General features: G+C 36.0%; 1 protein-coding gene across 3 annotated transcripts in view; it reads left to right on the forward strand.

Annotated features, from left to right (window-relative positions):
• Nucleotides 1–18,523, forward strand: part of SHOC2 (SHOC2 leucine rich repeat scaffold protein) — a 115,891-nt gene that overhangs the window by 38,881 nt on the left and 58,487 nt on the right. For 2 of the 3 annotated variants that reach the window (XM_006156861.3, XM_006156859.3), the window contains exon 2: nt 16,282–17,215. In XM_006156861.3, the coding sequence (XP_006156923.1) occupies nt 16,516–17,215 (700 nt within the window). In that variant the 5' untranslated portion in view covers nt 16,282–16,515. Of the gene's footprint in view, nt 1–4,258; nt 4,375–16,281; nt 17,216–18,523 lie in introns of those variants that run through there. The other variant, XM_006156860.3, reaches the window with a different exon arrangement.

Consider the following 18,523-nt stretch of genomic DNA (forward strand, 5'->3'; position numbering starts at 1 on the left):
TTGGAATACTACTGACTGCACCGCAGAGGAGATGACCTCAGGTTTGAACAGCTCACACCTGGCCACCTCTTTATAGTGTCACCTTCTTCAGCCTATGTAGCACTGATTTCCTTCACCAGGGAAACGAATACCCTTTATGTGTAGACACTCTCCTCATTTTCTTGGACTTTTAGTTTCCCTCATGATTTCTTCTCTGTTTAGGAGTATGTTTTTGTCATTTGTTTGTTTTTAAATAATTATTTAATTTTATTTATTATTCTTTTTTAATTTGACCAGATAGAAACAGAGATAGAGGGTAAATGAGAAAGTAAAGCCACCAGGTCCAGGACTCAGAGTGTGGTTTTTAATTTATACATATTTGTGAATTTCTCAAATTTTCTTATGTTATTGATTTATAATTTTGTTGTGGTTGGAGAATATAGTTTCTGTGATTTCAATAATTTTCTTTTATTGAGAATTGTCTTATAGCCTTGATACATAGTCTGTCATGGATAATGTTCCATCTTCAGTTGTATACAATATGTAGTCTGCTGTTGTTGGGTAGTGTTGGCAGATATCTGTTAAACCTAGATGTCGTATGATGTTCAAATCTGTTTCTGTGCTGATCTGTCTAGTTGTTCAATCCATATTAAGTGTAGGGTATTGAAGTGTCTATTACTATTGAATAACCTGTTTCTCTCTTCAGGTCTGTCAGTTACAAATTCATCATTTTGATGCTTTGTTGTCGGGTATGCTTAGCTTTTAATTGTTATAGCCTCTTGATGGATTGATCCCTTTATTATTTTGAAGTGTTCTTTTTCTTCAGTAACAGTTTTGTCATAAAGTCTGTTTTGTCTGACTCTAGTATAGCTACTCCAGCTCTCTCTTGGTTAATTCATTCATTCACAAGGCTAGTGCTTCCATGATCCAGTCACCACTTACTAGGTCTAAATTCCAAAATATGTACTTTTGGGAGACAAACTTATACAAACCATAACTGTATGTACATATTGAACTGTAAGTCATGACTCATTTTTGCATAGAAAAATACAGAAAAAAATATGTCATGACTTTTTCAACAATCCAATGTTGTATTGGTGTATGTAAATGTATGTGAGTTTAATAGTTAAATCATTTCAAAACAGTTATTTAGTTTGATGCCCTGTCTGGCATCAGTAGTTGGGTCGGAGAAGGGCTTGTTGTTTAGAGTCTACAATCAGGGAGATGCATTTGGATTTTTATGAAAGTTGAGACTATAGTAGGGACCAGGTGGTGGCACAGAGGTAAAATACAAAGCTTTGTGAGACTGACCCAATGTTTGCATATAGATACCACCTGGGGAATGTTAGACATGTCCATGATCAGGGGCTGGTGAGGCTGGGGGTTGAATTGCTGAGCTGATGGGAATGCTATCTCTGTCCGTCTGTCTCTTTCAGGAAGAAATAAACTTGTTTTTCTTTTATTTTTTTAAAGAAAATTCGGAATATAGTAAGAGTTGTGGGGATTGAGTACAGTGAGAACTAAAGAGAATTAGAGAGGTTTGGAGGATGAGGAGTCTAGAGAAAGAACAACTAAAACTTGATGTAGTGATTAAATTGTTCTATAGGATTTAAAATGAGTGATATAAAGAGCTAACTAGTCTAAGAAATGTTATGGTAGTACAAGGAGAACTATTATCAGTCAGTTCATTTTCAAAAACAAGACTTATAGGGGACTGGCAGGTGGTATGGTGGTTAAGGCGCTGGACACTCCCATATTGCCAACCATGGTTCAAGTCCCAGACGTGGTGGCTTGCTTTCTCACTTTCCTCTTTTTCTGGTCAAATTAAAATAAATAGATGAATAAATAAACTTGAGTAAAATAATTCTTTTTTTTTTTTAAAGACTTGTAACTGCAGCTGTTATGAATTTAAAGAGACTAATTGGCAGCTCCAGAGCAAAAGAGTCTTATAATATCAGGACACAGAAAAGATGACTGAGACTTAAGACTAAAAACACAGAGAATGCCCTATAGAAGTGTAGTGGTAAGAGGAAAAGTATTTGGAATTTTAATGACTTAAGAAAGACCATTTAAATTTGGGACCTCTCATACTTACTAATAAAGACAGTAGAGGTTTGATGTAATCTTAGTCAAAGGTAAAAATGGAAAACATAGATGAATGTGAAGACAGTGATTTATAATTGGTTTTTAATTATTAATATGTTTAAGGGATCCATTCATAAAACTTTGTATTACTTAAAGAGAACAGCAAACTTATGGCTGTCAGTAAGTTGTTCCCATTGTGTGTGTCTAGCAGGTTTCAACTAAGGTCACTCACCATTTTGTTAGGCTATCCAGAAATTCTCTTCCTTTTTTTGAGAAATTTTTGCTATTGGGCATGTGTGCTCACCAGAGAGTCAGAAAGTGAGAAATCATCCCCCAGGGGGGATGGCCACGCTGCAGTACCTTCTTCTGCATTCCCTTCTCTGGATCTTGGGCACGCACGCACATGTACCCAGCATGAGTTTTAAGCCACTGGGTCCAGGACTGAAGCCGCATTTGACTGTGTGGGAGTCCAGCAATGTAACCATTATGCTATCTGCTGGTCCCTCCGCAGATTATTCCTATTTGATCGACTTCATAGGATGAATTGGAATGCCCTAGTTTTTTAAAAAATTGAACGTAGCAGTGGACCAGCAGATGGTGTGGAGGTTAAGGTGGCAATTATATAGTTTGAGTCCTGGAATCAAAGTCTTGAAAAACACGTCAGGCACACATGCGTGTGTGTTCAAAATCCCAAGAGAAGAATGGAGAAAAAGGGATTGCAGCATGGTCATCTGCCCAGAGGGAGGGGGGGTGACTTTCTCTTTCTCTGCCTCTCTCTGGTGAGTGCACATGCTCTATAGCACACTAAAAAAAAGAGAGAGAGAGAAAAGATTGAACATATCAGTTGATCGTCGTTTAGTAGTATTTTTCCTTCTACATTAGTTTACATTGCTCAATTAGTTTACAATGTTCAATTTTATCTTTTATGTATGACACCAAATACTTCAAGTTTCTAGTGTGCAGTAAGAACCAAGTAATTATTTATTTCGATGATGATAGTATCCTGTTTTAATGTAAAGTATCTATTATTGATTTTTGATTTCACATTTCCCTTGAGGTTTTATTGGCAGTACTATTTTGTATGTCAACATGAAGATGTGTAGGTACAATACTAGAAAATAGTGACGAATAAAAGCTTGTATATATGTCTTCATGAACAGCTACAAGTGTAAACAGTTACAGATGTATTTGTGATTGAAATACCAAGATCAGTATGAATGTCAGTGATTGTCAGAAATGATGAGTAACTCTTAAAAGATCAGAGTCAAAGTTGCTTTCTTTCTAGTATGTAGATAAAAACGTTCTAAAAAGTACAAAAGAGAAGGAGTATCTGTGTAAAATGGAATTATGTTTTAGGTGCTCAAATTATAAACAGGTGTTACACCTAGTTATATGAGGATCTTTATAAAGTTCACTGAAAATGTGTTTTATATAAAAAGAATAGTCTTTTTGTGTGAGTTTCACATTTTTAAGGGATCATTTGTTCTGTGAGAGAAAATCCCCCAACAGGGTTGTGATGCTGTGAGTTAGCCTTAACTAGCTCCGAATCATGGACACATGTATGCCAGGCATACTCAGGGAGATCTCCAGACAGGAGCCTGGACTCTTCCCACGTGGGTCAACCTCACAGAACATCACGTTTTACTGTGGCACCATTTTCTGGCTCCTCAAAATGTTTTTGCATCAAAACAAATTTGTACCCTAACTCCATTTTCCCACAAACTTCTTGAAGTCTCCTTGTATATCTGGTGACTATTTGAAGGTTTTGCAATATAATAGGATAGTTCTTTTCAACTCCAAGCCCTGCCCACTAAATAGCAGTGGTATTTCCCTGAATATTGAGACAACCAAAAGTGAGCCTACAGAATTCCAAAATTGTCTAATTAAAAGTAGTTGGATTATAGCCTTATTTTGGCATGAATTATTGCAAAGGTTTCCAAATTTGGCTCTACATCAGAATCACCTGGAAAATTCTAAACATACAAATTACTGTTCCCTATCACCAATATTTATTTGGTTACCATTTTTTGTTTGGGGTCTAGGAGTTTTCTCTCCTTTTGCTAGAGGATATGTATGCACAACAGAGACAGAGAGAGGAAGATGTAAAAAGCATCCTCCACAGAGAATGGTCATGCCATGATCCCTTCTCCTCTGTCCCTCCCTCCTTTTCAGATTTTGGACATGCAGGCACAGGTGGCCAGTGTGTTTCTCAAGCTTCTGGGTCTGTGCAATCACAAATGGGATTCAGTTGCCAACCACCAGGCCACAGACCCAACCCTGGACCTAGGAGATAGTACTAAAGCTCCCCAAGTGAGTCTTGCCAAAATATTTGAAACTGACTGAGCATTTGAAAATGAACTATTAGGTTATTGTTACCCTTTAACTAATTTTTCTGCCTTCCTTCTGGACCTCTGACCTTTCAAAATGATTCTAAACAGTGTCAAAATTTTAAAATAATATCTATGATAATCTCTTCCTTCAGGAACCCTTTATTGGCTCCTCTATTTTTTTTTTTTTTTTTTTTACCTCTGGCAGCCTCTTATGAGTGTTCTCCTGGAATATTAGGGTGTAGAGAATAGAGTTTGAAAATCATGATATCTGTAAGATAAAGTCTAAATTACTAAATTTGAATAACTAGGCTTTCAAGATTGACAATCTACATTTCCAACCTTATCTTGATTCCTGAATTCCAGCCATAGATATATTGCTTCTGGTTTGTGTTATGGGCGATTTTCTCTTGCCATTTCATGTGCTCAGGATGTGTGCCCACATCCACAGTATGAACATGTCAGTCCCCATTCAATTTTCAGAATTCAGTTCTAAAATCGTACTCTTCCCACCTCTTCCCAATTCCTATACTCTCATTGTCTTTCTCTTAGTTTTATAACTTGTCTGTTTCCTTCTCTTTATAAAAATCATTGGAAGCAAGGATTTTGTCTTTCTTTTTAAGATCCAGATATAGTATAGTATCTAATTCATAGGTGCTTAGTAAATATTTCACAAATGAGTAAATCGTTGGAAGGTTGTTGGGTTTGTACTAGATGATCTCAAAATTTTTAAAATTTTATGTTGATGATAGAAGTATGATTGGTAGGGCCAGCCTTATGTACTAGTAGTTAAAGGAGGCAGATCCCATATGGCCAACCACACAGTTACAATCCTGGGCCAATGGCTTGAAAAATATGCCAGGCACCAATGGGTGTGTGCTCCAAATCCTGACAGGACGAACAAATAGAAGCAAAGAGATTACGGTGATGCCCCACTGGGGGATGCTTGCTTGCTTTGTCTCTCTCTCTCTCTCTTTGGTGAATGCACATTGCCTTGTGGGAAAATTTTAAAAAATACAGGAACCAGCAGTTAGCGTAATGGCTATGTCGCTGGACTCCCACGTAGTCGACCGCAGTTCGCGTCCCAGACCCGGTGGCTTAGAACTCATGCCAGGCACGTGTGCGTGCGTGCCCAACATCCTGAGAGGAGAATGGAGGAGAAGGGATTGTGGCGTGACCATCCCCCCTGGGGGGTGATTTCTCGCTTTCTGTTTCTGTGTGTCTGTCTGTCTGGCTAGTGCACGCGCCCTATAGCAAAAAAAAAAAAAAAAAAAAAAAAAAAAAAACACCTCTCCAAAAGAAATATACAATTGTAATTTATTTTTTAATTAAAATAAAGTATATGTATTTCAAGTCCTGGACCTGGTGGCTTGCTTTCTCACTTTGCTTCTTTCTCTCCCTCTCTCTCTGGTGAGCACATGTGTCCTGTAGCAAATTAAAAAAAAAAAAAAAAACCACTAATGATAAATAAAATTAATAAATACTTTTTAAAAATCTGTGGTATCTTCAGATAGTGGAATTAGAATGATCAAGATTTGAAAAGACGTTGAGGAACCTTAAATTCATTTCTTTTTCATTTGCTATAGAATGCATGTGCTAATGAGAGAGACAGAGATAGAGAGAGATAGAGACAGAGACCGAAAGAGGGAGAGAGAGAAATTACCCCTTCGGGGGGATGACCATGCCACTGTCCCTTCTCCTTCATTCTCCTCTTGGGATTTTAGGCATGCACACATATGTGCTTGGTGTATTTTTCAAGCCACTGGATCCAGTACTTGAACTGCATAACCAGCCATGTGGGATCAAGCACTTTAAGCTCCATGTCACCTGCTGGACCCTGAAATTAATTTTCTAAGTGGAAATAGCTAACATAAAAGGCTACATACTCTGTGATTCCAACTATCTGACAATCTAGAAAAGACAAAAGTATGGAAATAGTGAAAAGATTAGTGTTTGGCAGGGCTCAAGGGTTGGGGTAGGGAGGAATGATTTGATGGGAAACAGGAGTTAGGACATTAAAGCTATTTTGTATGATATTTTATTGGTAAATACATCTTCATAAGTGTATCTAAATTCAGAATATACAACACGAAGAGTGAACCTTAAACTGTGGACTTTGGTTAATTATTGACAGATACATTAATTGCAAGTAATTTATCACAGTAGTGAAAGATGTTAATAACAGAGGAGGCTGAGATGTGGTAGCTATGGTGGGGTTTATGGGAACTCTCTCTACTTTATGCCCAGTTTTTCTATAAACCTAAAGTGTTTTAAAAAGTAAAGTCTATTAATTAAAAAAATCAATTTGGCATATTTATGTGGGGCTATTACTGGTCTTTCTATTCTGTTCTGTTGGTCTTTGCCTGTTTCTCTGTCAACACCATAATATGTTGATTATCATAGCCATATATATGTAAGTCTTAAAATATGGTAGTGTGTTTCTCTAACTTAATTATTTTTCAAAATTGTTTCAGCTATTCTAGTTTTTCTTTTACATTTTAAAATCAAGCTGTCTTTTTCCATGTACAAAAAGATCTTAAAGGAATTTCTAGAGGAAACCTCATTGAATCTATAGATCAATTTGGAGAGAACTATTATCTTCACAGTCTTGAATTCTTCAATCCATGTACATAATACATCTCTATATTTATTTGGATCTTTGGTTTCTTTTACCAGTATTTTGTAGTTTTAAGCACACAGTTTCCATACATGTTTTTGTTAGGTTTATTACCCAAAGATTTTATTTTATGGAGCTGTTGCAAATGGTATTATGTTTTTAATTTTACTTTCCAATTGTTCGTTTCTAGTATACTGAAATATTATTTTAATATGTTGAAACTTTTTTCCTGTTCATTTTAATCTAAGGTTGTTGAATTTATGTTTATAGAGTTGTTTTTCGTATTCTGTATTATCCTTGTAATGTCTATGGCATTTTTTAGTGATATACCCTTTTTCATTTCTTGCATTTGTAATTTGCATCTTCTCTTTTTATCTTTGTCAGGATTGCTAGGTATTTATTAATTTTGTGGATCTCTCTAAAAACAGTTTTTGGTTTTATTGATTTTTTCTTTATTACATTTTTAGTTTTCAATTTCATCAGTCTCTGTTCTGTTTTATTTTTCTTCTGCGTGATTTGGGTTTCTTTTGTTTTTCAGATTTTATAATGTGGGAGTCTACATTATTTGGATTTTGTAGGAACTTTCTTTTCTAAAATAATTCATTGATATAGATTGCTCTCTAAGCACTGCTTTATCAACACTTTATAGATTGATTTTTTTAAAATTCAGCTTAATGTATAGTTTAATATTTCTTGAGACCTTTTTTGGAGCCACAGATTATTTAGAAGTGTGTTAGTGTTAAGAGATTTAAGTTATCTTTCTCTTAAGATACTCAGTTTAATTCCATTATGTTCAGAGACTATACTTTGTATGATTTCAAATCTTTTAAAATTTCAGTCTTTTTGGGGGGTAGAGGTTTCTGCTATAGGGCATGTGTTCTTGCTATAGGGCATGTGTTCTCACTGAGAGAAACAGAGAGATAGAAAGCGAGAAATTCCCCCCCCCACCCCAGAAGATGGCCACACCACAATCTCTTCTCCTCTATTCTCCTCTCGGGATATTGGGCATACACGCATACTCGCCTGGCTGAGTTTTAAGCCACCAGGTCTGTGACTTGAACCGTGGTCGACTGTGGAAGTCCAGCGACATAGCCATTACACCAACTGCTGGTCTCAATTTCAGGTTTCTGTTATGATTCAAGATATGGTCTATCTTGGTGAATGATACATATGCCCTTTAAGAGAATGTGTATGCTACTTTGATTGAGTAGAATATTCTGTAAATATGAACTAGATCCAGTTGATGCAGGATGTTTTGTTTCTTTTTGATTATTCTGTATCATTGATAATTTTTTTAAAAGATTGCCATAAAGCACATATGTTCACCAGAGAGAACCAAGAAAGACAGATAGAGAGAGTGAGAGGGAGAGAGAAAGTGAGAAAGCAAGCCACCAGATCCAGGACTCGAACTATAGTCAGCCATGTCCAGTGCCTTAACCACCATGGCACCTGCTGGCCCTAATGTAGTTTTAAGCTCTGTTGTTTGGTGCATGTACATTTAGAAATGCTTTGTCTTTTGGGGAATTAAATTTTTATGTAATTTCTCTTTTTGTCCCTGATAGTTTTCTTTGCTCTGAGTTCTACTGTGAAATTAATATATTGGTTCTAGCTGTTCTTCGATTAGTGTTTACATAGTATATCTCTTTTTTCACACTTTTAACTTTTTTTCTTAACTTTGAGAATTATTTTATTTTATTTTATTTTATTTATTTATAGGGACAGCATGAGAGAGAGAGAGAGAGAGAGACAGAGAGAGGGAGGGAGGGAGGGGGAAAGCGAGAAAGCAAGCTGCCAGGTCTGGGACTTGAACCACAGTTGGTCATATGGGAGTCCAGCACCCTTAACCACCACACCACCTGCCAGGCCCAACTTTCTTTATATTATTATATTTGAATTAAGTTTCTTAACTCTTTTTTAGAAAAAATTTTCAGAGGGCATTTGCACTTGTTAGGGAGAGGAAGAAAGAACCCCTCCACCCCCCTGCAATGGGGCATGGTCACACCACAATCTCTTCCTCTCCATTTCTCCATCTTGTCAGAATTTTGGGTGCACATGCACACATACCTAGAATGTTTTCCGAGCTGCTGGGACTGAGACTTGAACCACAGTTGGCCATTTTGGATATGGCTTTCTTAATCAATAGACTGTGAAGCAGGCCTAACTTTTTAGTCTCTTATAGACAGTATATAATTGTGTCATGTTTTGGCAACTTCTGTCTTTCTTTTTTTTTTTAAGAAAGAGAGAGATTTTTGCTATAGGGCATTTGCACTCACTGGAGAGACAGAGAGAGAGAAAGTGAGAAATCATCTCCATGGGGGATGCCTAAACTGCAGTCCCTTCTTCTCTATTCTCCTCAGGATTTTGGGTACGCATGTTCTTGTACCTGGCATGAGTGTCAAGCCTCCAGATCCAGGATTTGGACCATGGTCAGCCATGTGAGAGTCCAGTGCCTTTCCCACAGGTTGGGTGTGCTCACTGGAGAGAGAGAGAGAAAGTGAGAAAGTCCCTCATGGGAGACTGACCATACCACAATATCTCCTCCTCCATTTTCCCCTTAGGATTTTGGGCAAGTAACACTTTGCATTCTTTTCTTTTTTCTTTTTTAGTTAGATTTTTGCTGTAGGGCATGTGCACTCACTGGAGAGAGAAAGAGAGGCAGAAAGTGAGAAATCATCCCCCAGGGTGGATAGCCACACTGCAATTCCTTCTCCTCTGTTCTCCTCTCAGGATTTTGGGCATGCAGCAAATGCGCCCATGCCCAGCATGAGTGTCAAGCCTCCAGGTCCGGGACTTGAACCAGAGTCGGCCATGTAGGAGTCCAGTGACATAATTATTATGCCATCTACTGGTCCCTGTTATTTCAGATATTAACTCTATATATATTGATAACCCCCTCAGGCAGTTTGTACTTTTGCTTTCAACAGTCAAACATAGTTTACAAAACTGACAAGGAGAAATATTGTCAATTGTGTTTATATATTAGGTCATCATAAAAGTCATGATGTATTTTTCTATGCAAAAATGTGTTATGACCTTGCCAACAACCTGGTATATTCTTACCCAGTTTATTGTTTTTCTTTATTCCTAATGTTCTAAGTTTCAGTCTACTTTCCTGTCTGAAAAATTTCATTTGAGAATTATTTTAGAACAAATCTATTATCAACAAATTCTTTGTTTTCCTTCATCTGAAAATGCTCCTTTCCTGAAGGACGATTATGATGGATAAACAATTTTTGTTTGACTGTTTTATTTCATCATTTGAAAAAATATTTGTCACTTCTTTGTGGCATGTATGATTTCTGATGAGAACTTTTCTTCCTTTTGAATAATTGATTCCTGTGGGTTTGTACTGTTGTCCCCTGGATGCTTTCAGTATTTTTTTTCCTTTAAGTTTTTTGAAACTTGACATTATATCTTTGCATGAATTTCTTTGTGTTTTTCCTGTTAGGATTTGCTCCAGTTTTTATCTCTATAGGTTTATGCTTTTTATCAAATTTCAAGAATTTCCAACCATCATCCCTTCAGATAATTTTTTAGCCCCACATTCTTTCTTTTCTTCTTCTAGGACTTCTAAGAAACAACTGTTAGATGTTTTGCTTCTGTCTCAAAGCTCCCTGAAGCTCCCTGTTGATTTTTAAAATCTATTTTTTTGTGTATTCTGATTAGATAATTTCTACTGATCTTACTTCAGGCTCCCTCAATCTTCTGTAATCTTTCTCTCTTTGAGCCCTCCTAGTGATTTTAAATTAAAATTTTAAATTGATTTTAAATTAAATTAAATTTTCATTTGTTGTATTTTTTCATTCTTTAATTTTCAGTTGTTCTCCTTGTATCTTTGCTGAAACATTTGACTTATATAGATGTTTTGAGAGTGTCCATAATTATTTGCTGACTCTCTTTTTTTCCCCATAGCTGCTTTAAAATTTTTTCCAGATACTTCTAACATTGACTTCATTTCAGTGTTGATTATGTTTTGATGATGTTTGTGTTTTCTCATTAGAGTGGGTATCATCTTAGTTCTTGGTATGATAAGTAATTTTTGGATTGTATTGTGGATATTTTGAGGCTCTTCTGAAACTGATTTCTATTTAAATCTTCTGTTTCAACAGTCAGTCACCTGTTTGATTTAGAGCACATCTACCTGACCCAGTTTTGTGGTCTTTGGTTCCAATTTAGTTTTCAAAATCTTTTCTGTGTTATTCTGATCGGTTCTGCCTGTTTGCCATCCCAAGGCCAATCTGAAACATAGGTGGTATTCTTCACTGTACTTCAGTTTTCAAAGCATTTATTGTTTTGATTCTGGTTGTTTTCATGCCTAAGCTACTAGAGATTGTACTTGGAAATACACATATTGAAAGAATCTCTTTCTCCAGCTCCTGCTCTCCATATTCCTCTCACATTCTCTCTGGTTAGGAGACATGGCCTATGCTTTATTTGCTAACAGTTGCTTAATGCAAGGCAGAAGACAATCAGAAGTAGTAGTACCACCTTAGTTTCAGTGGGAAGAAAGAGGGCTACCACTTCTTAGCTGATATTCTCCATGCAGGGTGATGATGATCTGCAGGGTTCCACTCCACAGTCTCCTCCACCACAGTACTTATGTGAAGAAGAATATGTGCTGATCCTGTTCAAGTTAGTGTTAAGTTGGGATAGAAGGATTTCACTGTAGCCTCAATGCCAGTTTTGGATGTGGAGAGAGATGACTTCTTTCGTAGAGTTCAAGTAAAGTAAGTAGTCGGAGGGGTGCCATCCTGTAGTGCTACCCTCTTCATTGTCCTTCAACCAGAAAGAGCACTGTTCATGGAGCTCTTATTTGTTTGTGCCTATTGATGTTTTTTGGTTGTGGTCTTCTTTACTGCCTAGGCTGGTATATATGATTTAAAAACAAAAACAAAAAACAAAACAACCCGGGGAACTCACCATCAGCTCAGCCTTTGAGTCCCAAGATCCCTAGTCAGTCTACTTTCTTTTTTCAACTTTCAGGGTCTTCTAGTTGGTTTATTATTTTTGGATTTTAGGTTGTAATTAGTGGAATGAACAGGATATAATGGGGCTATTCCATCTTGTCTGGAACTTGAAGTTCCATCCATTGTAATTTAATTTCTGATATTGTAAAGCTTTCATATCTGCACTGAAGATACAACACAAGGATATATTTAGTGGATATGATCTATGGATGTGATTTTAAAGTAAATAGCTGTTATTATATGTGGTAGTTATCATTACTGTCTTAAGGCCAAGAAAAAAATCTTGAGACCAGCAGTTAGCATAATGGCTATGTCACTAGTCGACCGCAGTTTGCGTCCCGGACCCAGTGGCTTAAAACTCACACCGGGCGTGTGTGTGTGTGCGCGTGTACCCCAGATCCCAAGAGGAGAATGGAGGAGAAGGGATTGCGGCCTGGCCATCCCCTCAGGGGGTGATTTTTCGCTTTCTGTCTCTGTCTGGCGAGCACACGCGCCCTATAGGAAAAACCTCTTAAAAAAAAAAAAAAAAAGACCAAGAAAAAAATCTTAACAGATTAGTGATTTCTCACTTTCATCTTCCTTCTGACCCTCTTCAATTTTGGAAATAACCATATGTAATGTGAGTATATTACAAGAGGAAGGAAAACTATTTTTACTTCTTATGTCTAATTTGCGTAAAATATAGTTCCTGAAACAAGTGACTTAAAGCCTGAAACAGTGAGTGACTAAGCACAGGAGTTGACAGACTGTTGCCTTCTGTCCAAATTCAGTTTGAGGCCTATTTTAATAAAGATTTATTGAAACACAACTATTCCTATTCATGTATGTATTGTTTATGGCTGCTTTCATGCTAAGATGACAGAGTTGAGTACCTGCAACGGACTGACCTGGCTATAAAGCCTGAAGTATCTGGCCTTTTGGAGGAAAAGTTTGCTAGTGCCTGACTTAGAAGATAGTGGAGGCCTAAGTTAATTGTAATCAACATCCTTATAGAATTAGGAGGCCTAAGTTTATTGTAATCAATATCCTCATAGAATGATAATTTAGATGCTTATCTTTAAAATTAAGTGTGGGGTAGGTGAAAGAGTATACATGGGCTTTAGAGTTAGGCACACCTAGTTTTGATTTTTCCTCAGCCACTTATTAGATAGCTGCCTTTAGTGTCTCAATTTTCTCATCTATAAGTCGAAAATAGAGGAACTCTTCTACTTAGGACTTTGGAATCGAGAGTTTGCTAGTTTAGAACATAACTATATGCCAGAGAACACTTCCATCAACTTGGACCTCTAACAAGTTGTGTTGGTAATTTCTTATTTGGTGTCGTTTTGGACTAATGGTAAAATCAGTTTAAGGGAGCTAACATGGTTATAATTAGGAAAATTTGTTTACTATTGTCCTTGAGATGTGGTTGTGAGAACATGAAATAATATTGTCGGAAAAGCCATGATGTATTTTTTCCTATGTGTCATGACTTTTCCAACAACCCAATATTAAAAAAAACCCACATCAAGTACTCCATAAAGGGTAACTATTAGGTGGTAAGAAGTAAGAGTCATCTGCTATGGTAAAGATCCCAGTGTAAAAACACCAGTGCCAGCTGCAATTTAATTATTGATGCAATTTCATACTTTGTCTTGCTGAGTTTTTTTAAGCGTTTTAAGTGTATTTTATTACATAAGTGGGTATCAGATTCAAATTTTATGACAGTGTAGCTGTCCCTCAAAACTGTATAGAGTTAAAGTGATTTAAAAACAAACAAACTTGCTGAATTAGTATTTTTAAGAAACATCAAAGATTACTCTCAATATTTTTTTACCTAAAGTTTGTCATTGTCACCAGATTCAGGTCTGAATTGAGCTGTCAAGTCATTTGTTAGTTCTCATGGACAAAATAATCTTTACTGAATGTGAAATTTCTTAGTTAATAGCAAAGCTTGGTTAGTTAGTTGATTCATTTAAGCAAATCATAGTAATAATGTCGAGGTCCAAATTTTTATTCTCTGACTAGTTAAGTTTTTCTGAACAAAGACTAAGCTCTATACCAACAAATTATCATTAGGTATAAGAGCTGCAGGATGAGTATGTGGTTTCAAATAGTACAAATCTGTCACTACTACAATAAAACCATCAAATGACTCAAGTATTGGTAGTCTGAACTTCAGATATATTGGATCATATTTAAAGATCATGAGAAATAATTTTAGACTTCAACAAGAACTTTATATTATTAGTAACTTATTTTTCTCATTTAAATACAATTTCTTTCTTGATCTACACTTGATCTGCATCCTTCATTATTTGAGAAATATAATATTAAATATGTTTATTGCTCAAATCTTATATTTGGTCAGATAGAGTGTTTCCAAACCTTGATAAGCATTTGCTGAGGCATTTGTTATTTTTATAAAGTTTCCTAGACCCATTCCCTAAAGGTTCTTATTCAGTGATTTCAGATAGAGCCTGGGGAGAGGGGGGATATATCTATATCTATATCTATATGTGTGTATATATACACACACATATATATATAAAAGAATTATTTTATTTAACTTTATTTTATTTATTTTAAATTTTGACCAGAGAGGAACAGAGAGAGAGAAAGTGAGAAAGCAAACCGCCAGGTCTGGGACTTCAACCATGGTCGGCCATGTGGGAGTCCAGTGCCCTTAACCACCATGTCACCTGCCAGCTGTGAGAATTTATATTTTTAAACAAATATTCCAGTTTATGGGTTTTTGTTTGTTTTTAGTTTTTTTTTTTATTATTATTAGGGAAGTTTGAGAAACAGGATAGGAGATTAAGGAATTCACTCTTTAAAAAATGCCAGTTGTGTGTTAAGAGCATTATTATTTTTTTTTTTGATTTTTTTTATTATCATCATAATCTTCTTTATATTACATTAGATTACATATAACTTTACAGTTTATTAAAGAGCATTATTTTTAACTCTCTCAAAAATGTCTTACAATTTAAGTTTATTATTTATTTAAGAATAATTTTAAATATTTTAAAATCTAATTTAAAATTTAAGTGAGCCGAAACTTTTCTTAATTTTTTTCTTTCCTAGTTTTCTTTTTAAGAAAATAAACTTGTTTGGGACCAGCAGTTAGCGTAATCGCTGTTGCTGGACTCCCATGTAGTCAACCATGGTTCGATTCCCGGACCTAGTGGCTTAAAACTCACGCCGGGTGTGTGTGTGCCCAAGATCCCAAGAGGAGAATGGAGGAGAAAGGATTGGCCACCACCACCACCCCCAGGGGTGATTTCTCACTTTCTGTCTCGCAAATGCACGTGCCCTATAGCAAAAAAAGAAAAAGAAAAACGAAACTTGTTCTACAATACCTAATATCTCTGGGTTGTTTTGTGTGTGTGTGTGTGTGTGTGTGTGTGTGTTTTCTTTAATGTTTCTGCCATAAGACACATGCACTCATTAGAGAGAGTCAGTGAGAGGAAAGTGAGTTAAAGTGATTTAAAAAAAAAAAGACCTAAATTTGTTGACAGTGCCTTGGGGGATGATCGTGCAGCAATCCCTCTCTTTTGTTCTCCTCCTGGGATTTTGGGGACGCACACATATGTGCCTGGTATGATTTTCAAGTCTCTAGGTCCAGGACTCAAGCCACGGTCAACCATATGGGAGTCCAGCACCTTAAGGATCATACCACCTGATGGTCCTGTATGTCACTTTATTTTGTTGTTCTACCAGACTGCTCTCCATTCTACTTATCAACCCTTTTGAAATCTTTTCTCATCTTAAGCTATTTGGCAATTAGTTGCAGACAGAGCAGTTTTAGTATAGTGGTGAGGAATATAGGCTGTGGAGAAATACTATCAAATTGGAATATTGGCTTTTCCAAGATGACAAAGTTAGTTAAAAATATTTCTGTGCCTCAGTGTATAAAATGGAGATAACAATTTATCTCATAGGGCTATTAATATGTATTAAATAAATTGAATTGGTAGTTGTAAATTTCTATTACCGTGCTTGAACATAGAAAACATTTATAATTTTAGCAGCTATTATGATTTTTCCCACTTTTTAGCTCTTACAGTTAATAGCATAGTAATACCATAGTAATAACCTATTTTTTTCTTACCTCTTCTTATTAAAATTAAAGTTCCTTGAAGGTTGGACCCACCTTATTCATTTTTGTACCTTTCAATGGATTTTGTGTAATACAGGGTATTCAATAAATATTTACTGTACAAAATTATAGAAAAATGTCAAACTGCAGTAAGTTTTTTTCTAAGCCTAATTACTTAATGTACTTTATAATCTAAAGTAATATTCTCTCTATATTATATTTCAGGAATTCTAATGAATTATTCATTGCCAGCACCATTATACCAGTTGGAATGAGTTATCAGAAATGGGCATAGCGCATTTAGATCCAACATGTAACAGATGGATATTACTTCGTGCTGATTACTTCTTCAAGCCAACACCTTTCTGATTGTATAGGATCTTTGTCTCTTCATCTTTGAATTCCAGTTACTGGCAAATAAAAGAAGTTCATGTAGTTTTTGTCCAAACTTAAGTCACCATGAGTAGTAGTTTAGGAAAAGAAAAAGACTCTAAAGAGAAAGATCCCAAAGTACCATCAGCCAAGGAAAGAGAAAAGGAGGCAAAAGCCTCTGGAGGTTTTGGGAAAGAAAGCAAAGAAAAAGAACCTAAGACCAAAGGGAATACCAAAGACGGAAAGAAAGACTCCAGTGCTGCCCAACCTGGGGTGGCTTTTTCAGTTGACAATACTATCAAACGGCCAAATCCAGCTCCTGGTACTAGGAAAAAATCCAGCAATGCAGAGGTAATTAAAGAGCTCAACAAATGCCGGGAAGAGAATTCAATGCGTTTGGACTTATCCAAGAGGTCTATACATATATTGCCGACATCAATCAAAGAGTTGACTCAATTAACAGAACTTTATTTATACAGTAACAAATTGCAGTCCCTCCCAGCAGAGGTGGGCTGTCTAGTAAATCTCATGACACTGGCTTTAAGTGAAAATTCACTTACCAGTTTGCCTGACTCTCTTGATAACTTGAAGAAGCTACGGATGCTTGATTTACGACATAATAAACTGAGAGAAATTCCTTCAGTGGTATATAGGCTAGATTCCCTCACTACTCTATACCTTCGCTTTAATCGTATAACTACTGTGGAAAAGGACATAAAAAACCTGCCAAAACTCATCATGCTTAGCATTCGAGAGAACAAAATCAAACAACTACCTGCTGAAATTGGTAAGAGGCCTTGGATTATTCATATTATTTACCGTATTTTTTAATGCTACATAATTTTTAAGTGCTTTTTTCCATATCCGAAAATACCTACTAATTACCTAAAAACAGCTTATTTCTAAATTCCATCTTCTGTATGGTTCCTTTAATTGTTCAATTTTTAGCAATGTCTATAGTACATGGCTTAGAGTTTAGAAAATAAATGTAATTAGATTTTTTTCACATAAACCTAATTTGCTAATCTTTATTAGAGAAAAGGTAAATTTGATAGAGAAAAGGTATTTACCTAATTTTTGGTTGTTGCCACCTCTTCTAAAAATTTTTTTCTGTATAATCGTATGAGCTATATTAAAGCTACATTTTTCCCATTCTCTGACTTTTCCATCTTTATCTGAAAAATATTTAAATTCATGGGACCAGTGATTTGCATAGTGGTTAAGGCACTGGACTCTCACATGTCTGTCTGACTGTGTTTCAAGTCCCAGACCTGATGGCTTGAAACTTGTGTCTGGCATGTATGCATACGTGCCCAAGATCCCAAAGAGAAAGGATTGTGGCATAGCCATCCCTGGAGGGGGGATGTTTTCTCACTTTTTCTCTTTCTGTCTTTGTCTTTCTCTCTGTTGAGCATATACACCCTATAACATAAATTTCTCTAAAAAATAATAATTAAAAATAAATTCACATCACTTTTTTTAAAGAGTTTTTTTTTTTTTTTTTTTTCTATAGGGCACATGTGCTTGCTGGAGAAAGAGAGAGACAGAAAGTAAGAACATCATCCCCCAGAGGAGATGGTCATGCAGCAATCCCTTCGCTTCCATTCTCCTCTCGGAATTTTGGGCACTCATGCACTCATGCCTGGCATGAGTTTTTAAGCCACCATGTCTGAGACTCAAACCGTGCTCCACTACATGGGAATCTAGCAATGTAACCATTACACCATCTGCTGGCCCCAAATTTACATCACTTACTACCAAATTTACCACAAAAGTTTTGACATATGAGAGCCTAGTAAAAAAGCAGTATCAGAAAACAGAAGAGATTTTTGTTTCATTTTGAAAGAACTTAATGTTTCTTTGAAAATAATCCACAAATACAGAAAGGTAGAAAAAAGTTACATTTATAAGTACAGTTAGAATTTTGGTAGATTTAATTCCATTCTTGTATTGAACATTAAATTGTACTGAAACAAAATATTTTAAAAGGCTATGGGGGGAAAATAGGGACTATACATGTGTAAATAAGTCAGTTGTCCTGATATTTTATGGAAAAATTTATGAAACGCTTGAAAAAGTAACGTCAATTTTGAAA

Source organism: Tupaia chinensis, unplaced genomic scaffold, assembly GCF_000334495.1.
Source record: "Tupaia chinensis unplaced genomic scaffold, TupChi_1.0 Scaffold000520_1, whole genome shotgun sequence".
NCBI lineage: Eukaryota > Metazoa > Chordata > Mammalia > Scandentia > Tupaiidae > Tupaia > Tupaia belangeri.